The sequence below is a fragment of the Rissa tridactyla genome, chromosome 5, assembly GCF_028500815.1.
Source record: "Rissa tridactyla isolate bRisTri1 chromosome 5, bRisTri1.patW.cur.20221130, whole genome shotgun sequence".
In the NCBI taxonomy this organism is placed as follows: domain Eukaryota; kingdom Metazoa; phylum Chordata; class Aves; order Charadriiformes; family Laridae; genus Rissa; species Rissa tridactyla.
The window spans coordinates 27559120-27583743 of NC_071470.1; the positions used below are offsets into that span (position 1 = coordinate 27559120).

Genomic DNA, 24624 nt, shown 5'->3' on the forward strand with positions numbered 1-24624 from the left:
GACAGCATGACAGGAATGATACTGAAGGGAGGGTGAGGCAGAAATGAAGGGGATCTGTGTAAGACTTTTGAAGAGGGCTTCAGTTTGACACTGCCTGAGGTGTGCTCCTTGGGGCAGGAGAAGAGAGCAGACCTTTGACTTGAGGGGCAAATCGCAGAGAGATAGAGACTGGGTGTGAGAGCAAAGCAAAATAACTTGCTTTAGGCTATACAAGAGCCGAGTGACAGCTGAATATCCCAAACACTTATAAACATGCGTGTCCTGCCTCTCCTCTCTATAGGGGCAGTGGTGGCTTTTGGTTCTCTCTACCAGTAACACTTTGTTTTCTTGGCAGAAAAGGGATGACTAGAAAGTCAGGGAGCAGACGGAGGCTTTTTTCCCCCTGATGATTCTGAGCTAGTAGAAATTTGTAGCTGGATCTAAAATTATCTCCAAGCAAGCCCGGAAGGAAAATACTGTTGTCGTGAGTTGCATTTTCTGTGTGATTCCTTTTCTTTTTTTTTTTTCTTTTTTTTTTTTGTTAGATTTCATTATAAATCATGAGGAGAAAGGCAATGCTTTGTGGCACCATGAACTGGAGTCATCATATTCTAAGTGACTAAGGAACAGATATTTTTGCTTCTGTTACTGTGAAGCATTCGATTTTGCCTACATCCATGCCAGGTGCTTGAGAGAAGGAAGAAGTACCATACGAGTCTTCACAGCAACAGGGAGCAGAGCTGATATATATAGTGTGTGAGGGAGTGAAGAGGTGGGGGTGGCATTTGGAGGCAGAAGGACTGCACAGACACATTTATGTGCTCCAGGCAGGAGTGAATCCTCAAAGGTTATCCATGATCTGTCTGATGTCCATAAGAAAGTTTCTCCACAGATCTTGCTGGCCTGAGCCCCTGTCAGGCACATGAGGAGGGCAATGCTGGTCCCATACATGGAAGTGCCGGTAAGGTCATCTTCTCCTCTCTCCATAAACCAGGCAGAGAAGAGTTGCAGACCCGATTCTGCCAGAGCTTGTCAGTTTTCCAAGCTTAAGCCTATCTTGTTGGACAGATGATTGTCGGAATTGGTTTCCTTCTCTCCTAAACTTTATTTTTAGATAAGTCTTCCCCCTTCCCAATCTCAGGTTTTGTCCCTATCATCCATTGCTTAGCACAAGGGTACTGCTAACATAGCCTACTCTTCTTTGTTTTGCCCAGCACTTGGCACTTTGAGTTAGCCAAAAATTATACATATTTTCCTTTTTCTGTCAGTTCAGTGCACAGGTCTACAAGTCCTGAGAAATTTCCTCCAAATTGCTAAAGCAATAATTTCACAGATCAAGATATGCAGCAAGTGAAGTCCTTAGTGATGTGTATGATTTCATTAATTCAATAATCATAATAGGACAGTTTCAAAATCATAATAAGACAGTTTCAAGTCACTCTTTTGGAGAAGAAAAAGAAAAAAGGATGCTTTAAGCAGCAGAAATAAAGTAATTCAATAACCAACCTCTTTCTTAGACTAAGATTCTCGATCTTGCCACTAGTGTGCTGTCTCCAAACCAGAATTAATCTCTTTGCAAAATCCTTATCAGAAGCCAAAACCAATTAGTGTAGACAAAAGTAATATTTTAACAGAAGACTTCTGTGGTGCACAGGAATCTGTGAACTGTCCTCACTTCAGTTCTTGCAACTTAAACTTTGCAAAGTTTATCTTTAACAATTAGATTTGAAGGAACTTCAAGTTACTGGGTTTTACGTGCATCAGTTTGCTGGAGTACAGGTCAAAATTTTTTGTGAAAAAACAGAGCTTTTCACTATGTCCATCTAAATCATGCTATTGCCAGGCTCATTCAGACTTTGTCCTGGTCTAACTTTGGAGCTTTGAATGCTGACCAGACACAGTAACACTCCAGGCCATGTGGGTATAAGCATGATGCCCACAAAACGGCAGCTCTGAAAAGAACTAAAGCAGGAAGAAGATGGTATGGCCTCCTGGCTGTGACTTTTCATAATTTGGCCTGGGTTGCTCTTGCCTCCTGTGGTGCTGAATAAAGCACATTTGTTTTTTGTTTTCTCTGCTGTGATCTGGCTTTATTTTTGTTTGTGGTCTCTACCTCTGGGATGCCTGACTCACTGAGGTGACTGGATGTCGTGTTTATGGTTGCAGTAACAGATTGTAAATTCATGGAAAAAAAAGTAATAAAAAGAATATATACACACATATGTATGTACGTACGTTCCTTCCAAAAGTTGGGCATTTATCATCACCAGTAGACTGAGAGGAGCGTCTGAGGTGGGAGAGCGCAGAGAAGGGAGGGAAAGCTGCTGCATTTGTGTCATTACAGCATTGAATTATCCTGTTCTTCTAGATGTGACTGACCAGAGATAGAATTTCTAATTTTCAGAAATCAAACTTGTCTCAGAAAGCTCTAAAGTGGGAGTCAATCCATCCATTAGCTTTTTGTTAGATATGCTGTTTAGACCACAAGTTAATTTGGTAGGCACAGTGGGACTCTCATCTCTGTTGGTGATTGTAGAAGCTATCTGACAGAGTAACAGTTGTGCAAATGCCCTATTTCTTGCCTCACTTACCTTTTTTTTTTAATGCTAGAACACAAATTATTCCTAAATCTTTTAAAGCTGTTCCTATTACAGTGGGTATCAATTTTATTCATGCTTTCTTGACAGTTTCTATTACTTTGATACTATTTTTGAAGCACTTGTGTCCAATCTTCTTCAAGGTATTTGAGTGTTTAACCTTTGAAGAGTTTGGTGCCTAAGCATACTGGATAACTTTTCTCTTCAGAATAATCTCTTGAATTTAAAGAGACTAATCAAATGTTGTTGTTCATGTCTACATATCTGCAAGGTATCGTTCAGTTGTATGATTCCTCTAATGCATTGGTCTACAAGGTATAGCTAGTACTCATGAAGGTTAATTTATGAGTGTCCCCCCGTATGATTTCAGTTAGTATTTATGCATTTGGAGGTGAGACTTTGATATCCCTAGATATAAAGAGATTCATATCCTTCAGGAGAACACCTTATGTAAGCTTGCTGTTATTATTCTCTTACTGGAACAGCATGAACCATTGGTTTTAATAAGGGGATTAAGTAAAATAGGCACACTTTACTTGGCTACGTTGCCTGGGAACACATTTCCATACAAAGCTGTTCTGGAAGATCCAGTTAGTGTGTGGTGTGTGTTTAAATACGTTCCTACTCAGCATTTAAATATAGATTTAATGAGTGCCTATCTATCTGATTTGTTGAACTGAGGCCACAGTCATTAAACAAGGTGGTAATAGGCGACTACAGTTTGTCTGGCGGGCTATCAAGTCCGTGTATTCCCTGTGGAGCCAGGGTATACTTACTTAACAATAAAATGTTCCTCTTAGTGAGGGAAAGATACATCGTGGGTTTTAGGAGCATGAGAAGGCTATTCACATCTCTTCACATCATCCTACACTGTCAAGAGGTGGTGATGGTTCTAGTTTTGATATCTCAAATCTCTTCTTTGTAGAGACTCAATTAGGAATTTAATTAAAAAAGGAGACAAAAGGAAATAGCATGTCTTCCCTAGAGGAATATTCCTAACACTGAATGTGTGGTCACAGAACAGACGGGAAAAGGAAGCAACCAAGCATGGGAAGGCAGCAGCTACTGGAACGACTGCCAGGGTACGGCCTGTTCCATACTGTCAAGTGCTACTCAGCTCTGTGCCCTTGCACAATACTTGGGATTTTTTTGTTTGTTTTTCCTTTCTCAAGGAAGATGACTTTCCTCCAAATAAAGATATTATTCAGGTTTCCCCCCCCTCCTTCTATGACAGAAGTAACTGTTTCTGCTGTTGGAAGCTGGAATTAACAGAAAACTATTTGCAAGTGTAAAAATTAGCAAAGAGCTCTTGTAAACGGAAAATCCCAGCTGAGCTGTTTAAAAAGATTGCCCCTCCTTACTTTTGAAACTATTCTTCTGACTAAGTCTATATTTAATCCTTCTGTCAGAGAAACTAACAGTTTGGGGGAAAAAGTTGCAAGAAGAAAAACTGCACTAGTGGAGTCTGTTATATAGACTAGCTTGTAATAGAGACCTTTCCCTGCTGAGAACCTGATAATCCTTTCAGATACCTGTGGTGGAGGTGCACTAACCTATATTCCTTAGTGCTGCTCAACAGGAACATGTGCCTGCAAAACCACACAGATGTAATTGCAGAATCACAGAAAGATTCAGATTTGGAGAAAGCCTAGTCCACCCCACAAGCTCAAACCAGAATCAGCTACAGCATGTTGGTCAGGACCTTGTACAATTGCCTTTTAAATATCTACAAAGATGGAGACTCTTCAGCCTCTCTGAGCAACCTCTTCCGATGTCTGACCCCCTCCACATTAAGCGTGACTGGGGGAAGCAGAGGCGAAGGATCACTTCTCTTGACATTTTGGCAACACTCTTCCAAATGTAGCCCACGATTACCATTTTGCCACAAGGACACATTGTTGGTTCATGTTTAATTTGGTGTCCACCAGGATCTCCAGATCCTTTTCTGCAAAGCTGCGTTCCAGCTTCTTGGCCTCCAGTGTGTACTTGTGCCAGAGGCTACTCCTCTCCAGGTGCAGGACTTGTACAACAGGCCAAAACTGTTGGCCCCAGTGTCATCCTTTGAGGTACATCACTAGTGACTGGCCTCCAACTGCCCTTCATGCTACTGATCACAATCTTTTGAGCCTGATGTTTCGTCCAGTCTTCGATTCACCTCATTGTTCACTTCTCTAGTTTGTATTTCAGTTTGTCTTTGATGATATTATGGGAAATAGTGTTGAAAGCCTTTCTGAAGTTGAGATGAACAACATCCACTGCTGTCCCCTCATCCACTATTCTCATCGTCTGCTTGTAGAAGTCTATCGGGTTGGTTAAACATGATTTTCCTCTTCATAAGTCCATACCAACAACACCCAATCACCTTCTTGTCCTTTATATGTTTGGAAATGGTTTTCAGGAGGACTTGCTCAGGGATGGAGGTGAGGTTGACCAGCCTACAATCCCCGAAATCCTTCTCACCCTACTCAAAGACAGGAGTGACCTTTGCTTTCTTCCAGTCCTTGGGAACCTCTCACAATCACCATGACCTTTCAAAGATAATTGAGAGTGGCCTTGCAGTGACATCAGCTCTCAGCACTTATGAGTGAAACCTGTCAGGCCACATGGACTTGTGTATGTCCAGACTGTTTAAATGTTCCTTACAAGATCCTTGCCCACCCAGGGTAAGCTTTGTTTGCTCTAGACTTTCTTACTGGTCTCTGGGGCCTGGGATTTCTGAAGGCTGAACTTATCAGTAAAGATGCAGGTGAAAAAGGCAGTGAGTACCTTTGTCACCAGCTTCCCCTCCTCTTTCAGCAGTGGGTCCATGCTGCTGTGGAATGCAGGTCCATGCACCTGCAGAAACCATTACAGCCCCTTGCCAGGTTCAACTCCACGTGGGCTTTGGCTTCCCTAACCCTGTCCCAGAATGCTCAAACAGTGTCTTTATGTTCTTCCTGGGTCTCTTGATCCCAGTTCCACCTCATGTGAGCTTTCTTTTTATACTTTAGTCAGGAGCTCCTTGGTCACCTCTGTGGGCCTGTCGGTGCTCTTCCTTTAGCATGGGTAAAGATATCCTCTTTGAAAAGCAAGGAGCACAGGGAATGTAATTTCAAGGGGAATAAATCTACTATCTGCAACTTCCATAATAAAATAGGATATTTATAAATTGTGTTCTGGGGGTCTGATTTATGGGAATTGACTGAAAGGATAAATGAACACAGTTTTCATGAGGTGCACTGTTTTCTGCATGTTTGGGACAAATTTATCTCTTAGTTCATGCATCTTCCAGCAAAGATAAATTAAACCTGGCAATAAACTTTTCATACTCCAGACTTACAATGACAAAGTTGATCCTCTTGCCTTCTTGTATTACAGCAATCTTCCTCCAATTTATCCAAAACTATCTTCAGCATCAAGTAGCATCAAAATGTGTCTGGCTACTGTTAATAATAAACCCTGAGTCAGCTGTAGAGAGGCAGATTTCAAAATCAATGAAGCTAAGTGGAGTGGAGAAGAGAAAAATAGTCCACATAGCAGCTTTTTGACTTTGCAATCTGACTTGGTGAGTAGAAGTCATAAATTTGTGGACAGACGAAAAGCAAAAGATGGTGAAATGCCAAAAGCTAGATTGTGAAGCCTGTTTGAACCAACCAGCACACAGCCTTTTAAGGGAGAGCCTAAGTTTACAAAAAAACTAAGACAAAAGGTGTGAGTTATCGTTGCCAACTTCACTGTGTTCACTGTAAATGTGCTGTTAAAACTTATGTAGTACTCAGTCAGTTTCAAAAGTCGATAACTGTGTTTTCTGCTGGTTTTTTTGGGTCTAGCTCAATGACTCAGATGCTGAGACACAGTGTCTGTTTTCCAGATTGAAGCAATGAACAAGGGTTGCTCATAGCTTAACAGATCAACTTGCTTCAAACACCAATAATAAAAGGCTACCTATTTTTTTTTTAAATCTATGACCCGTGCAGATTCCTTGCGTAAGTTTTAGCATGGTGCCGACTCATGTGAGAGTGCGCATGATGGGGAAGGTGTAGGATGTTTGTCAGTGCGTCTCCTCCTGGGGGTCTCCTTTTCAGTGCAGAGACCTGTGAGATGGCGTGATCCCCACCAAAGCATCATGTTGTGGCTGCTCAGCTGTTCTGTGATGGATCAATAGATCTGTAGCCAGATATCTGTGATCACTGGCGTCAGGGAATTGGCAAATTGCAGCACAGAGTGTGGTCATTACCTATGAGGAAGGGCTGTTGCAGTTTGACCCGAATTAATGCAGTTGATGATTTAAGGAAAATTCTGCATTCACAGTGCAGAAGGGGTGGAATTGAATCTCTTCTTTGGGGGAATGAAGAGAAATATTGTTGCTTCTCCCATCAAATTGGTTTTACAACACATGATAGCAGAACCAAAGCACCAGGAATGCCCAGCGAGAACAAGCAATGTAAACTACATGGCATAAAGGTATTTTACAGCACATGACTACGTATGGAGCCTGGACCCAGGCTTTAGGTAATCTTTCAGCATAGCTGATGTAGATATTTCAGTGGGTTTTTGATTTCTTCTTCCTTTCACATGTTTCTTTATGAGGGTTCCCCAGTGAATCCATGCCACAATGCATCCAGTCCTACAGCAATTGCGCTATGGCAGAACATGCCATTAACATTAATATTTGTGTAAGAGCCTGGTATTGACTATTTGCATAGTTGCATAAAAGGAAACATCACTGCCTGCTAGACCTTCCCATTTACTAGCATCAGTTATTTAATCTGATCTGTACCTTGGACTCTTGATAACATATCCTGACAGTCAGTAGGAATCCCACTTAAAATACTAGTATTTGTAACACTACAGTTAAAACTTCTTGAAAATATTGATTCCTTTTCTTTAATTTTTAATTAGAATTGCGGACTCTGATCCTGACAGGCCTCTTGACTTTCACCAGCTGTTCAGTGGTGTTATTGTATGAAATTTCATTTGACTGCCCAGGTGAAAGAGAGAAGAGGCGTGGGGCCTTATCATATGCTCTAGCTTGATGTCTGACTGTAAACATGCAGTGTATGGAGACACTTGCATCATATGGTCTCAGTAGTGGTGGCTGCAGAATTGGCTTTTGAAGACATTAATAAAAAATCACTGTGCTTTTAGGGATCCAGGTTAAACAGTTTGTTAATGTACTGCAGGATTTCAACATTTTTTAGGAATCCATGACTGTTCTGAAGTTATAGTTATTGGTTGCTGCTGAATTTTGGATTATGTTCTTTCCAAAAGGCAATTTGTGAAGTACATTTTTCTGTGACCATTAGGTCTTTGCTTTTCAATATCAGGTATCCCATATAAACCACTGGGAGATACATTATACAGAGAATAGACTGACCTTTCATTGGCTTGACAAGAGCTTTAACAGGAAGGAAATATTTCTTCAAACCAGTTCTGGCATATGTAATAAGAATCCATTTTAAATTTGGACCACAAATCTAGCTTTGGTCAAAAGCTTGCCAGACACAATGAAATAGTAATCTGTTTGCTGTGTAAAATCTGGGTAGTCAGTAAATACAAGAGCCGCTCCTGGATTACGTGAGGACTTGTGGCTAAAGACAGTGCTCAGAGTCCTGGATGAGGAGGCTCAAAATGCGTATGCTGTATTTTTGGCACTGTCATCAATTTGCTGTCTGATCCTAGGCAAGCTTTTTATGCCACAGTGTTCATACGTGGATCCTCAAGTCTGCATTTAATTAACTAAATAAGCAGTCTGATTTAGAAGCATCAATGCCTAAATTTAATAATCTTTTTCTGAGTTGCCAGAGGCATTATGAGGAGTAATTAATGTACATAAAGCACTTCATGATATTTTCTTTACCTGTCTACATCTTTATCCAGATTTTTATGCTATGCTGATGAAAGATTCTAAGTTGAAAGTAATTACTGTATGTATGAAGAGGTGACTGAGAAAGCCTAATAGCATAATTACCTTTATCAATAGATTTTCTTGAGAGCAACTCTTTGTTGTCCTCCTTTGAAGACAGTCATGATTAGAGCTGATTTTATTTGCATAATTTCTCTTCTGAATAAGACTGGTTTGTGAGGATGTAAGTGATAAAATGCCATTACAGGAGACTGGAACAAGTCTGATGCATTTGCAGTTGATTGAGGAAAACAGTTCTGTGGAAACGAAACCATCTTTCTTTGAACAAAGGTGCAGGATGCTCTTGCCTGGCTCTTCTTCCTTCCCATCCGCATCCTATGTCCCCTGTTTAGTCAAAGTAACCAAGTAATCTTTAGTTAAAGACTTTTGACTCTGAAGATCATGGCAAAAACACAAGGCTTATGTCAGGTTTATCTTAGGCAACCGGATAAGCCCATTTGTTCTCCCAAGTGCTAAGCAGGGCATGGGAGAAGGAGGAGATGTGGCTCTGATCTTCTGCCTGCTCCTTGTGGCCATGGTGGAAGTTTGCCCAGTGTTGCCCCTCCTGCAGACTGTCATCCCGTGTCAATCTTCCTTTTTCATCTATCACTTCATGACATTTTTTACCTTCGATGGAGAGGATTTCAGGGATGATGTATGTACTCAATGCTGCAAGTAATTTGGCCATAGACTTCCTCCTCGTGTCCATACAAGGCTTGACAAAGCTCAGGCCACAGGCTCCTCGGACTTCTCCAGCATTACATGTTCAGATCTTTAGTAAAAATGAGACAGTAGTGTTTAAAGGGGATAAAAGTGCTGAATGAAGAAAGATGCTACATAAATGCAACTGTCTGCCGTACCCCCAGAAGCAACTGCAGCTTAGCCCAGCTCCAAACTGCACTAGTCGGTCCTAGGCCAGGCCCAGGCTATACAACCCAGTGCTGTGTAAAGGCCAAACAAAGAATACTCATGGCATGCTTTAGTCTAGAACTGAGTTTGTAGGTCGTCTTAAAAAAAAAAAGTAATAAAAATTATGACTTGCTATTAAAATTTCAGAGGAGGACACTAAGGCAAGCAATACACTTTAGAGCAATTAAAAGACAAACAGAACCGCTTGGGGGCATAAAATGCAAATAAGTCCCAGATGTATGGGTAGTGACTGGGGTTATAAATGCAGGGACAGTTCCTATTCGCTAGAAGGGGGAGGCTATAGAACAGCCTGAGTGTATTTCTTCGCTTCCTTGCTTCCTCTGTGTCCTGATCAAGGAAAAAATTTTGATAAACAACCTGATGTCCAATCTCACAACTTCTGGCTCTCTAGCTGTCATAAGAAGGCAGCAACAGCCAAGCACTTACTGCACCTCACAGAACTCACAGTGGAGAAAAATAGCTTAAATTCTGCAACTGCAGAAAAAGCTTCCTCTCTATTAAACTGTGGAAAACAAACAAAGTAAGTTGTGATCTCCAAATAACACTTTTTCCCTTCCTAGGTCATTACAAGTGCTTCTGTCTGACCTTGGTTTACTAAAAATTATGTTCTTGCTTCCCTTTCTCTCTCAATAGGAATAACACCTTTCTGAGTCATTTACCCAGTACTTATTGCATGTGAAAGTCATAAGGAAACTGGGCAGGTTTGGGGTCTGTTCCCTGGACTACTTCAGGGTTTGTGTTTTGATTCAATAATAATATGAAATGTGTTAACAATCCGGAAAGCACGGCTCTTCTCCCAGGAGAACAACTGAACCTCTGCGCTCCAAAATCAGTCTTTTATTTATTTGCTCAGTGTTAGAAACATTTCCAGGTATTGAAACATGCCCAGCTATACCTGGAAATTGTTATAACAGTTCTGTACACAGTTTTGACCTGGTGCAGATGCCACTCTCCCAAACAAGTTTTGGATGTGGTCTGGGAGATAGCATGGACCGGAGACCGTTTCCAAAAGGCAACCTGGCTGCAGCCACCCAGGTTAGGAAGGCAAGCGTTTAGTAGTTAAGACGTGAACTGTTTCATGTCAGAAAGTGCCAGAGAAAGGCACAAAGACATTTAATGTAGGGGTCTAAAAGTCAGCTGGCATCCTCAGTTGTGCCACGGCTCAGTGTCGTGGTTTAACCCCAGCCAGCAACTAGGAATGTGCAGCTGCTCCCTCACTCCTCCCACCCCCTGTAGGGTAGGGAGAAGAGGGAGAAAAGGAGAGGAAAGAAAAAAACCCTCAAGGATTGAGATAAAGACAGTTTAAGAGAACAGTAATAGAAGAGGAAAATAACAATAATACTAATGGTAAAAGAATATACAAAGTAAAGTGATACAACACGACTCACTCTCACCACCTGATGATCGATTAGCCCAGCCCATCCCAAGCAGCAACCATGCATTCTTGCCCCCCCGCCAACCCCCATTTGTAGACTCAGCTTGATTTTTTGGAATATTTTTTGGCCAGCTTGTCCTGTCTATGCTCCCTCTCAGATTCTATGGGAAGCTGAAAAAATCCCTGAGTAATATAAACAACACTTAGCAAAAACTAAAAAAAAATATGTGTTATCAACAGTATTCAACATTCTTTTATAATAAATCCAAAACAGAGCAGCTACTAGAAAAAAAGTTAACTCTATCCCAGCTGAAACCAGGACACTCAGTTCTGGCAGGATTCGACAGCCTGGGAACTGGGATAGTGTCCTGGGAAGGAGCAGGTGTGGATCTATTTGTAGAGTCTGTACAAATTTTAAAAAATGTGATTCCTCATTGCATAGTCTATTCAAAAACTGGCACTGACTCCAGTAGACTTTATATCTACCTGTACAGCAAATGGAGCAGCCATTTTATTTCAGTATCTGTTGCTTTGTTTATCTGTTTGTTTTCCCCAAAATGTTTTCTTCATTATAGAGTAGTGAGGCCAATTTGTACTCTAACTTTCTACATCGATCTTAAAATTTAAATAAAAAAGTGTAACAATCTCTCCAGATTACTGGAGATTATGTTTTATTTGTAATCTACTGTTGTCAGAACATTCCTGATAAATCTTTTCTTCTACACTACTTGACGTTGCTATATTTAACTTAGAGCAATGTGCTTCAAAAAGGGTGGGAACCAAGTCGATAGAGCTAGAAGAAAGGCAGCAAGAAGGGTCATGTTATCTAGACCTCTGATCAATGAAGAAAGATTGAAAGAATTGGATTTGGAGAATAGGGAGAGAGAGACAAAAGTCTTCAAATGTACTAACATCTGCTGCAAAGACAAAAAAGAACAATCCAATCCCCATTTCTGTGCTGAATAAAGCAGGAAGCAACGGGCTTAAATTTTGAGAGGGCAAATTGAGCACCAGATAAAACTTCGTAACAAAAGGAGGGTCTGGAATGGATTGATTAGAACTGCTGTGGGCTTTCTGTCACCACCTTTTTCTTAAAATCTTTCAGTGAAACTTCTATCAGGAATTACCTGGGGTAGCCAGGCTAGTCTTGGTCTCAAGGGATGCATTAGAAGGTCTCGAGCTTCTTTCTTGTTCTATGACGTCAGCTTTTTTCCTTCTGCAAGGTTTGAATATTAATGAAGTAACGTCAATATATTTCAATCTATTACAAAACATCTTTGGAGAGGTTTTTCTTCCCCTCTGGATCTATCTGGCTTCAAAATCCTCTTATCTGTCTGAACACATCGTCTTTATGGACCTGCAAACATGAACAAGGTTTCAGGGTATATATGGATATATTTATCGGTCTTCAAAAGACAGATCTTTTAATTGGTTTTCTGTTCATTGCTACATTACTTATCTGACAATATACATTTACCCTATGCTGAGGAAACGTTGACTGTGAAAAATCTTTTGATAATGAGATCATGGCCTTTCTCTAGATATTGTCTCTGAATTTTGACTTAAGTACCAGTATCTTCCTTGCAGACTGTTTGTTTTTTTTTTTACTCTGTAAGGCTAACAGTAAAATCGTGGGTGACACAGGGTTCCTGGCTATAGCAAGTCTAAAAGAAAAGTGTGAATCCCAAAAGTGGTTAAATGTTTGTAAGGTAACTTTATTTACAAGACCTTAGCATTGTAGCAAATTTTTGGAAAATCTCCTTCAGCATCTCATTAGCTCAACCGACAGATGCCTAATGTTCCGCTCCAAAGTGTACAACCTAAAAGTTCAGATTCCTCCAGCGCTGCATTACTGTATTTTCTTTGCTTCAAAAAAAGAAAAAAGGTTTGCATAAGACCATATTTAATTTGTACCTTATTAATTAGTAGCAAGTCACATGTTATCCAGTGGAACCTCGTCACCTTGAATGAACTAATTATCTGTTTGAAGGCCGCTATCTTTCCTGACTTGGGGAAGTTGCTGGGGATTAGACATTTGCCAGCCCTCATCCCTAGCCTGGCTTCACGAAAAAAAAAACGTACGAGGAGTTAAGCAACCAGAGTGCCTACTTAAGGAAAGTCCACGTGACTGAGACTGGAATAAAAGAAACGGGAAAGGAGCTGGTTCTAGTAAGATCCATAATGTAACTTTGGCAAAATTGGAAATTGATGTCTTTGAATAATTTTGCAGAGACAGACCCCAAGACCTACTGTTTTGACTGCCTTGGGATTCCATATGATAATATGAAGTAGAGTCTAGCAGTCCTAGGGCTGCCCTTTAGTGCGACTTCTTGCAGATAGATAAGTCTGCAAAAGAAAACCTAGTCCTAGGATTGACTGTTCCTTCCAACAAATCTCCTTCAACGGGCAAGAGAACAGAACAGATGCTTTGTTTTTCTACAATTCTTCCCTAATGATCATACAAACGGAGTGCAGTTTCTTAATGATGTGCTTTTAGTAATATTCTGCAATAACTAGGCAAGATGCCAGTTGACAAATTACAACAAATATGTCCTTCTTAATCCCTTCACGGTCTCCCTGTTGGCTGGGGCCCTAACGAGCATGGGCTGCTGTGTTGCAGGAACAAATGCTCAGATGCATGAATGGCTCCACTGCTCCTTATAGACCTAGTATAATGGTAAAATAAAAAGCTGGTAAATTTACTGTCTTACTGAAAGGGAGAAGTGGATGATTTCTTGGCCAAATTACAAGTGGATTAGATCTCTTTATCAGTGTTTTTTTCCCCTGGACCGTGACAACCTAGAAAGAGATGCTGCTCATAAAAAGGGTTCATCTAATCACAAATCTTATTAAGACAGTGTGAGTGACAGCAGGTTACTGTGAACTGAAAAAGCGTGGCTTTGCTTTCAGCACACTTTCCATTAAAAATGACATACGAGATGTGAAGAGAGTCACAGCATAAGCCATAGGGAATATACTTGGTGTAAAAGCGCACCAAGGACCAGACAAATCTGAATCTGGGAATAAAATATACAGCATCTGCAAATGGAGGATAGGCTTTTAAAGTCCATTCAAGTATGTACAGTCCCCAAAGCATCTAGTTGCTTTTCTCAGCTTCTGCAGAAGTAGGATGTAACAGTACAGAACTGAGTAAGTAACCATACTAAGAGCGGACAGAGTCTGTCCTTGTCAGTTGTGAAAAGGCTAAAGTTACTAACTAAAGCAATGCAAATAAAGTAATGATTTCTACTCTGCTTCCAATTCCAAAGACTTCTTGCAGGATATTTTTTCCTAAAGAGATTAGGGTACATTTTCTTCACAAATGTAATCAGCCTAAAGCAGGAGAAGACGTATTTGGAAAGTGGTTGAAAGAATGGGAACATTATGGGAGAAATATGAAGTTAGGATCATTAGAAATATGAAGTTCCATCAAAATGGACTTCAATAAGTTACTTCAATAAAGCAGGATAAAGAGGAGTTATGAGAAGATCCATGAGAAAATCCTCGTCAAATACTGCATTTCAGAAAGTGCGTGTCCATGTGAGAGGAAAGAAGCAGGGGCAGAAGTGCTACAGTTACCTGCACAGACTTTACCCAAGGTCCAGTTCTAGGGACAGAGTTGTGTGGGCTTCTGTGGGAAAGCAAACGTGTCTTGCTCTTCAGTTTGCTTGCCAAGTCACAACGCAAGCTTTACAACAGGCCTGTGTTTAAATCCCGTGACATCTGGAGATGGAAAAAACAACCAAAAATGAACAGCTTCTACTGCCAGCTTCCAAGCATGTGTGCCACCCAGTCCTTGGGTTAGCTCTGTGGCCTGTGGCGACCGTACCACACTTTTTTGCAAGGTACATCCACGGTTGTCTGTACAAAGTATGAAAAGCAGGGGTTATGATGTGATTTTGGTACTTTGTGTAGGCCTTGATGTTATCCCAGCACCGCTTGCTTCCCCAGGCGGTGGCTGAGCCCCTGGTTAGAGGGAGGAAAAACTTGAATGTAGAGTCTGACAGAAATGGTTCAACTCTACTTGCATTTCTCCTTGATCCAGGCAGCTGCCAGTGCTTACGCGCTCCCTATGTGGCTATCAGGCTCCCTGCCAGCATGCTAATAGGTGTCCATCTTCCAGGATATGGCCGCTGCTGAAGGAGTTGGCCTTGGGTACGTCCAGGTGGTGCAGAAAAAAATGGTATTGGTATCTCTAGATCGTGTAGGATCTTGTTCAGAGGTTGCTGGCTTGGAGAGGAGAAGGATCCTAAAAGGCAAACAAAGCAATGGTTTTTCTGATAGTAGGACTACCATCTGAGCTGTTGCACGGTTTTGGGTTTAGCCAGGCACTAGATCAGATTGATGAGCTGTTACTGTCTCTACCAGATGCCCATAGAAACACCTGAGTGGAACCCTGCTGAGCTCTCTGTGGGCAGAATGGCACATCTAGAGGATTAGTAAGGTTAGCACATGAGGACCTCATCTTCAGGAGAGAAGTACAAAGTCTGACAGGCACATTCCTTAAATGTACACTTAGGATGGAAACAATCTGGAAAGAAAAGCACTTGTTTACCCTCTCCTCTCTGTATCTCTCCTGGGTTCAGAGTTTTTCCACCGTTCTGTGGTTCAATGGGACAGTCAAGTTTTCTGTAGCCAAAATCAGATTAGTAGTTTCTACAGGACAAAGTAATTCCAAAATAAAGAAAAAACCTGTTTTTCCCGGCTGCACATTTCTGTTCCTTTCAATGAATATTGTGATTCACTTATTTCCATAACAGTTGTCAATCATTTTAGTTTATACCATCAGATATTCACTGGGATGACAGGATGATAGCGAAGCTGCGGTTGTTACACAATCCCATGATTACAGAAGATGGGGATTTTACAAAACATGGTGAGACCACTGACCAAGCCACCCGGGTTGGCAGTGCTGCAGATGAATGACCAGCAAATACTATACAGGAGAAAGAGGAACCACTTGCACAGAGAGAAGGAAGGGACTCTCTGGGGCAATAGCAGCTACTTCCAATAATCTGGGGAAGATCCTTTCTATTCTTGGCACCAAAGAGCTGCTCGGTGTGAAAGTCTTATGTCCTGCAGATATTGAAGGGACCCATGACTCTGGAACTACTATCTGGAAACTTTATTAATCTCAGTAGCTCGGTATATGGGCTGTGTTTTAACAATCTGTCCAAACCTTTAATGGGCTTTCTGAGCCACTGCCTCACAACTTACATTCTCACAACACAGAAACTGTATTAAAAAAAAATCCACTAATTTCATTAAGGAAATTGTTTGCAGTACAGTAGAAACTTACACATTGTCATGCAGACACAGCAAAGTTTGCATTGCTATGGAAACAAAGCTAAAGATGTCTTATGCTGTGAAAAACAACTTGCAAGTGACTGTGAAAAGTAAGTTTATAAGAATGACACCTTTTGGGTTGATCTTGAAAGACATGATGTAACACAAGCATCTTGGGTTAGAAGGCTGTTTTTATTAAGTTTTCCACAGAGAGAGGTTACTTTCACCTTTTTCCACAGAGAGAGGTTACTTTCACCTCTATTCTTACAAGTCTGACATCAAAATCTATCAGCATATATATATGAGCTATACAGGTAGAGACACATCTGCCAGTACAGAGTTAATCTGCTCTTATCAAACACTTTAAGAAGAACAAATATGATCCCTTCCATGCCCATCTAATAAAAGAAGAACTGCTAAGTCAGGGTAGAATATTGATCATAATGTATTTTCTTTTTATGAATTGAGTTATTCATAAAAGAGTAAAAAAAAATGTCTAGTATCTAATGTTTAAACAAAACATACTTTATACATTTGGCTAAGCTGAAATACCATACCTTGCCAAATAAAAAAATGCTCTCTAACTGTAGTTTCCCTAGCAGCTCAGTAGGTATGCAAGGCATGCAGTTCATTTCCTGCCAAGGCGGAGAAAAATGGGTAGGTCTGAGATAATATTGCTAGTGTGCATGAAAAAGATCTTAGTTGTTAACATCGTAGTTGACCGTGTATACATATTTTGACTCTTTGTCTCCTTGAAGATTTCCCAGGTACAACTTTTGTGTTGACTCCATTTTAGCTCTCAATGATGGAGGGATCAATGGGAGCCAGAACAGGATTTTCCAGGGCACTACAGTCATCAGTGAGGAACACCAAGTCCTGGAGAAACAAAAGAGAAAGCTAACATTTATAACAAGAAAGGCAGAAGATATCAGAATGTTGAGAAGCTCAGGCCCTGATCCAGTTTTGCTGGTTGGGGGACAGGGTGGAGACAGAGAGGACTAAAAGCAGAGACTGTGTCCCTCTTGGCGCATCTTGACCTACCCTTCTGCAGTAGGAGATCATGATGGTGTACAGGCTCCGGGCTTTTTCCTTCAGCTCACTCACTTCAAGCACTTTCTCACATCTGGGGTAGGCCACAAAATCACGGAGTTTTGCCAAGACACAGTAATTCTGCAAAGCACGCAAAAGAGGTATGTGTAACCCTGCACAAACACAGATTTATGTTTCTTGTCCACCACTTACAAAATTCTTACTGCCTCTGTGGGAACCTTGAATTCCTGCCTCTATGTAGGTGTAATCTATGTAACCTTTAGTTAGGAAAATTCACCATCAATATTTCATAACAGAGATGTTTGGTCCAAATAAGTGTTTGGAAAAGTGCAGAGGTGCCGTTTTGGCCTGCCAGCTTCTTTCCCACATGCTTTAGGAGATAGCAGTGCCAATACAATCAAATCTGCTCCTGTAGTAGGTGGAGTTACCTACTGAATAGGTGCACTGTCTCCCTCTTAAGAGAGCACCTGATTTAGCTGGTGAACAGATAATCAAGATCTCACAGGCATGATTTCTCTGTTCCTGACAATAGGCAACACTGTGAGAACCAATTAAATTTTTTTTTCAGAGTCATTTTTACCTCAGACTTTGCATTATCAAAATAAAGCACAGCCGACATGAATTTCACAACACCCTTGTGAAGCAGGTAAATAAATATCCCAGCTCTTGCTTTAAAGCAAGGGAAACTGAGGGGCTGGACTCACATTGCTTGGTCTTTGCAATGAAGTGAGGCACTGGCAATTCTGGAATTGGGATCTGGACGGTCCTGACTTGCAAGACTTGTTGGTGTAGTTGCTCTGGCAAAATGTGTCAGACATCTCTTGCTTTGTCTGATATTATCTACTTTTTAGTTATCCAGTGAAGCACTGGGAACAGAAGCAAAATGTGTCAGATATCCCAGGGCAGAACACTGTGACACAAATTATGTGGGCAGGACGCTATTTTCTCTTTGCTGGGAGATGACTACCGCTGCCTTTTCTCAGTGTCGCACTTCCATATCCTCAGGCATACTTTTTCTTTCTGGATTCAACAAGTGGCTTTTTAAAACAGGAAAAGCCAGAGAGGTATTCCTGCACTTCTTTTTATTAAAACCGCAGTGCCAGAAGCCACTTATGATATAAAATAAAGTAGATTTATTAAGTGAAGAAAGTTTATTCTGCATTTCTTCTTCAAAACTATTATTCAAAGTTTTGTTGCATATATTTTAATTCTGAAAAGTCTCTATCACTATAAATGAATAATTTACACATGGTAATAACTTCAAAATATTGATTTCCTCATTTTTTAATTTTTAAAGAAGTAAAATCTCAGAAGCTCCATATGTATTTTAATAAGGTTCAAGATGAGGTTTATTTTTTTTTTGGTCACTCATCTCTCTAGTTAATTAAGCTTTTAAAAAGTCATTTCGAACAACTCTTCTGGGGTATGATCTTAAGAGCTATCCTCTCTTTTCATTGTCTGCTTTTACTGCTCAGAAGTAAGAAAGAAGTGTGAAAACTTACATGTATGTCCAAGTACAGCCTGGGCAGCGTCTCCACACATGGGTCCTGCAGGAAAGAAGAAAGACCCATTGCAATTTTGATGCGAGAGAAACTTGTATGAAAAGCAAGCAACCTGCAGCGTCTTTTAGGTAGACTCACCTCAGCTTTGGAGGTCTGTAACTCCTTAAAAGACTCTGTGATTTCTTTGCTCAGAGACAACACCCTCGAGTAGCAAGTTGGAGGGGCCGCGTTGGCTGACAGGGCAGCAGAGAGCAGAGCTATCAGGCTCAGAAGCATCTTCATTGCGGGGACCTTGTCCGAAGGAGGAGGCAGGGAGTAAAAAATCACCGTCAGTGGTTAGGCAGCTACTGGTAAGCGTCAGTAAGTGAGTTTGACAAGTCAGCCCCCAACTAAATAGTCTCCTGCATCAATGGGGGAAAAAAAAAAGTCTGGGGGTGGTCCAAGCAGCAGCTTGCTGCTGTTTTAAATTTCCTGCCAACCTATGAGGCAGAGCTGCTGGCGCTTTCCTGCCGGAGCAGGGAAAGGAGGGAATGAGGGTAACGAAAACAAACACTACTGGCACTTTTCATTCCAGAAAGAAAACAACCTAGTGAACATCTCAAGTGACAGAAATTTGTGTAAGAAACAGCACAGGGTTATCAAAGTGTTGTGGGCTCTGATCCTGTATGTGCTTTGGCACATATGCCTCTTTCTTTCTTTAGAACGTAATGTAGGACTACGTAGAATCATAAAATGTGTTGGGTTGGAAGGGACCTTTAAAGGTCATCTAGCCCAAGCCCCCTGCAGTAAGCAGGGACATCTTCAACTAGATCAGGTTGCTCAGAGCCTCATCAAGCCTGGCCTTGAATGTCTCCAGGGATGGGGCCTCCCCATTTGCCACTTTTCTGGGCAACCTGTTCCAGTGTTTCACCACCCTCATTGTAAAGAACTTCTTCCTAATGTCTAATCTAAACCTACCCTGCTCTAGTTTAAAACCATTGCCCCTCATCCTATCGCTACATGCCCTTGCAAACAGTCCCTCCCCAGCTTTCTTGTAGGCCCCCTTTAGGTACTGGAAGGCTGCTATAAGGTCTCCCCGGAGCCTTCTCTTCTCTAGGCTGAACAACCCCAACTCTCAGCCTGTCCTCATAGCAGAGGTGCTCCAGCCCTCTCATCATCTTCGTGGCCCTTCTCTGGACCCGTTCCAACAGGTCCACGTCCTTCTTGTGCTGAGGGCTCCAGACCTGGACACAGTACTCCAGGTGAGGTCTCATGAGAGCAGAGTAGAGGGGGAGAATCACCTCTCTGGATCTGCTGGCCACGGTTCTTTTGATGCAGCCCAGGATGTGATTGGCCTTCTGGGCTGCAAGCGCACATTGCTGGCTCATGTCCAGCTTTTCATCCACGAGTACCCCCAAGTCCTTTTCTGCAGGGCTGCTCTCTATCACTTCATCCCCCAGCCTGTATTGATAATGAGGATTGTCCTGATCCAAGTGTAGGACCTTGTACTTGGCTTTGTTGAACTTCATAAAGTTTGCCCAGGCCCACCTCTCTATCTGCAGCCACACAGGCTGCAGATAGAAAGAATTCCTTCTGGGACTGGTGTCATATGTTGGCAGTACAAATCAGACTTGCTTATCACCCTTAGTACGTCTGAAAAATTGTTGATGTAAAGGAACCTCCCAGGTCTGCTATCGTTTTCTCTTTTAACCTATGTAGATGCTCACAATTTCTTAATGAAAACAATAGTGCTTGTTACGGCTGCTTGGGGACACCTATGTATTTACACATTTGTGGTCTCAAATAGAATGAATACATCTCTATATGGCTGTCATAAATGTATAAAAATTATTTTGCTTTCTGAGTCGAATTTATGAGGCTCTGTTCTTTTATTAGGTGCCAGACAGAGCTGCGAAATCCAGATGCTGGGATGCAGGCATGAGGCTGAACATATGTTGCTCTTACGTGTTAATTGTCCTATAAAATGGAGGTACCCTTGAATGAAGAACTGATCATTTCACAAGTTATCCCCACCCTGTCCCCCAAAAAAACCCCACACCACCTTTCAAATTCGGATCTAGCTAAGTATTAACCAAAATGGTAAAGTATCTGACAAAGTACCACAATCCTCTGGCATTGCAGTAGACCGGAAAAGTTCATCCAAATGTGGGAGAAGGGGAAATAACTGAACACCTCTAAAAGAAAGGGGTTTCCCATCAGCCATTTTAGAGAGAAAATCAGAGCCTTGAAAACTAGTTTTGGGGAAAAAGTAGTATTCTATATGTTGCAGAGGAGTCCAACTTAAATCCACCAAAACACCTGGATGAAACAAGGAAAGAGAGCTGCATACTGCTGTATCATTATACATTTATTTGCCTTCATAAAGAATGATTAGTTTCGTAACATTGTGTGCTCCTGCAGGTTAAAGTGGAAGATATTTGGAGAGGAGAGAAAAGTTGGGAGTCCTAGCTGTGGGGAATTTAGGATGGAGCTTAGCAAATGGGTTGCTGGGTCTTATTTTCAGGAAAGGGACTTGCCTAGACAAGTGAATGAAGAGGCCAGAGGAAGACAGGAAATCATGTCAGATGGCCCCAGGCAGCTGGATCATAGATCTAAGCAGAGCTACCTAGTGCATGTCCGAGGAAAGGATGCTACTTACTGTGAGCCTTGCTGGTAAAGAAATAGACTCTTAATCACCACCTCATTACTATAAAGAGTAGCTGAGGGTAGAAGTGAAATATTATCCTTCTATCAGATTCTCATTTGCCAAGCTGCTAAAATGTAGTTGCTCTGCCAGAAGAGCAGTCTTCTAAACAGCATAAATGCTCTCCCAGTGCAAGAAGTCAGCAATCCAGCTGCCGCTAAAGGGTGTCTTCAAAATGAAGCATTTGCCTTTTTTTTTTTTTCAAGTGGGACCAATATTCATAGAATCATAGGGTTGGAAGGGACCTCTGGAGATCATCTAGTCCAACCCCCCTGCCAGAGCAGGGTCACCTAGAGCAGGTTGCACAGGAACGCGTCCAGGTGGGTTTTGAATGTCTCCAGAGTTGGAGACTCCACCACCTCTCTGGGCAGCCTGTTCCAGTGCTCCGCCACCCTCAAGGTAAAGAAGTTCCTCCTCATGTTTAGGTGGAACTTCCTATGCTCAAGTTTGTGCCCATTACCTCTTGTCCTGTCCCTGGGCACCACTGAAAAGATCCTGGCCCCATCCTCCTGACACCCACCCTTTAAGTATTTATAAGTGTTGATAAGATCCCCCCTCAGCCGTCTTTTTTCCAGACTGAAGAGACCCACATCCCTCAGCCTTTCTTCATAAGAGAGGTGTTCCAGTGCCCTAATCATCTTGGTAGCCCTTTGCTGCACCCTCTCCAGCAGTTCCCTTTCCCTCTTGAACTGGGGAGCCCAGAACTGGACACAGTACTCCAGGTGCGGCTCACCAAGGCAGAGTAGAGCGGGAGGACGACCTCCCTTGACCTGCTGGCCACACTCTTCTTGATGCACCCCAGGATGCCATTGGCCTTTTTGGCCACGAGGGCACATTGCTGGCTCATGGTCATCCTGTTGTCCACCAGGACTCCCAGGTCTCTTTCCACTGAGCTTCTCTCCAGCAGGTCAGCCCCCAACCTGTACTGGTGCATGGGTTATTCCTCCCGTTATTCTCTTTCTTAGTATTTTACCTATATTAAGCCTAAAGTGATGACTCCATTTCAAACTACAATTAAATACTATGGATCATGTTCTAAAAGATAGTTAGATGTCAAAATGACTGTGACAGTTGTGGCCTCATGGCAACATTTTGTCTGGCATGAAACACAGGCAAAACAACTCTCCAAAAGTCCTGTGTCCTGACCATATTCAGGCAGTTGAAAGCTATTTAAAAATATCTCTTTAGGACTGGATAATGTTAAAGGTGCCAACACTGATTTGAAATTCATTGTGAACTGAGCTATACATTGGTTGCCTAGGGCCAGAGGGGCAAGTGTGCAGCTACCTATAGCCTAATGCAATACCCTGTCTGTCAAGTTGGGGCGCAAACCCCATGTCACAGAAGCCTCACTCAGTGGTCACTTCTGAGGGAGCCTGGCATAAGCGCTGAATGCCACCTATTGCAGTCACAGCCCTCAGCTCCAAGACGACATCCAGAGGAGGAAATGCCCAGCACTTTCATAGCACTGAGGACTTACGATTTTTGCCCCAAAAGTAGGAGGCCTGGAATTAATTTCTTTCTCGGTTTCTGAAGGTGTAGGGTGTTGGGTTGGATGGCCGTGTTCTGAGCTAGTGACAAAGGAAAGGGGGAGCAAAGGACTGCCACTCACTATTCATGCCTTTGCACTAGAAGTCTGTCTGGCCTGACACTTGCAGCCTGCATACCCGCAGCTCTTGTCCTGAGGTGAGATTTGCTCAGCTTTGCACACTTGCGGAGATGCTTTGGCACTGACAGGAAGGGAAATGATCCACCCATCGAGTTTCTTCTGCAGAACAGGGAAACGTAACGACTTGCTGAGTGACCAAGCCCTTCTTGGCCCAGAGAGCAAAGCAAAGGCCTCACCAAAATGCTTAACCAAGTAAAAAAAAATGACTTTCTGCTTTGTGAAGGGTCAAAATGACTGAAGTAATTTGCTCTGAAGTTTTTGCTTGGTTGCACTATTCCTGCCTTGTGGTTTCTCTTTGATCTCATATAAACTAACTCAAGGAAAGCCACCTGTGATGGCTGTCTACTCAAATAGCAAAAAAAATGAGCTACTCTCAGAAATACTAGGAAAAAAGGATTTCTTTTTTTTTTTCAGAAAAAAAGGGAGGACCAGAGCTTAATTTCCTCACCTAAATCTTCTGCTCCCTGGGCCAGATTACATGCATAGTTGACTCTAACCCAGATGGATATTTTCCAACGCTCATCAGCACTTCTGCACATCTCAGCATGCAGAATATGCAACTCAGTTCAAAAAAGACAAATACTCACTTCTCAGTTGTTTTCTATTTGTAGCTCATCAGCAAGATTATCCTTGAGCTCTGAATACATTCAATTTATGGTCTAGATATGAGCAAATAACTTCTGTTTCTCTAAGAAGCTCACTGGTGACTTCAGAAGAACTTGCTAGTGACACCAGGTGCTGGGAGTCCTTTCAGTCTAAGGCACCTGGCACAACTCTGAACCAAATACGCAGTTACCCAAGCCCACGAAACTACAGACTCTCCTTTCAGTGGCTGTTTTTATGCAGTCATTTATGCAAAGCCACTTACTAATTCTGGTGCATACCCTGCCTTGGGCAGAGAAGGTCTTTAACAGGGAGACACAAGCTGTTCTTCACAAAGGCTAATAGCATCTTAGAGGCAATATTCAAAATGGACATGGAAATAGTGTTCAGAGCTACAGGAGGGGAAGGGGCAAAGATCAAAATATGTCAGAGTCAAAACTCGCCTAAGGATTGCCTCTATGGAGAAGCTGCTATTTACAGCCCTTCCAGTCAGTGGGACAGTGCTCAGGCTGGCATTAGAAGGGAGCACAGCAGAAGTCAATCAGTACCACCATATCTGTGACAATCATCATGACACGGACATCTCCACCACAGACACATCTTTACCGTACTCCTCAATTCAGTGGGCATATGAGGGCTCCGAGGGCTCAGGACACACATTCTCTGAGTTTTGCATCAACTCTTGAGGCTGATGATGTCACGATAGCCCCGAGTGCTATTTACAGTGCTTTTGTTTACTCTTTTATAAGGAATATTCCATAGCAAAAGCAGACACATGGGCTGAGAGGAAAATTAGAAGCCTATCATGACATAACTGTGTATATAGTTTTTAAAAAAAAATTTGAGCTATGTTGTCCTTTTGCTTCCAAGTTTCTGAAAACTCAAACAATAATATTTTTCTAAAAGTCAAAGGACTCACTATGAAGGCAGAAATTCCTCCCATGTTTGAACAGTCTAGCAGGGCCTCCACCAAATTTTGACAAAAGCCCTTTCAAGTTGCTGACTTCCTAATACCAAAATCCACTTGTTTAACGAAAATATTTATTTTAAAATAGTTGGGGGCTGC

At 41.9% G+C, this 24624-nt stretch overlaps 1 protein-coding gene across 1 annotated transcript; it reads right to left on the reverse strand.

The window, feature by feature from the left end:
* Window positions 1-16831: 16831 nt before the first annotated feature.
* CYTL1 (cytokine like 1) lies at window positions 16832-18885 on the reverse strand. The gene is made up of 4 exons (XM_054203538.1): window positions 18742-18885; window positions 18604-18648; window positions 17093-17221; window positions 16832-16927 (listed from the first exon to the last, which is right to left on the reverse strand). The coding sequence occupies exons 1-4, from the start codon at window positions 18883-18885 to the stop codon at window positions 16844-16846; spliced, it is 402 nt and encodes a 133-aa protein (XP_054059513.1). The 3' UTR covers window positions 16832-16843.
* Window positions 18886-24624: the final 5739 nt, after the last annotated feature.

What these genes read in the sequence shown, in the direction of transcription:
- CYTL1 (XM_054203538.1), bottom strand. Translation starts at nt 18,885, where the DNA reads ATGAAGATGCTTCTGAGCCTGATAGCTCTGCTCTCTGCTGCCCTGTCA. An exon ending in TACAGACCTCCAAAGCTGAG is followed by an intron (nt 18,649 to 18,741) that starts GTGAGTCTACCT and finishes TCTTTCCTGCAG; the next exon opens with GACCCATGTGTGGAGACGCT. An exon ending in GGCTGTACTTGGACATACAT is followed by an intron (nt 17,222 to 18,603) that starts GTAAGTTTTCAC and finishes CGTGCTTTGCAG; the next exon opens with AATTACTGTGTCTTGGCAAA.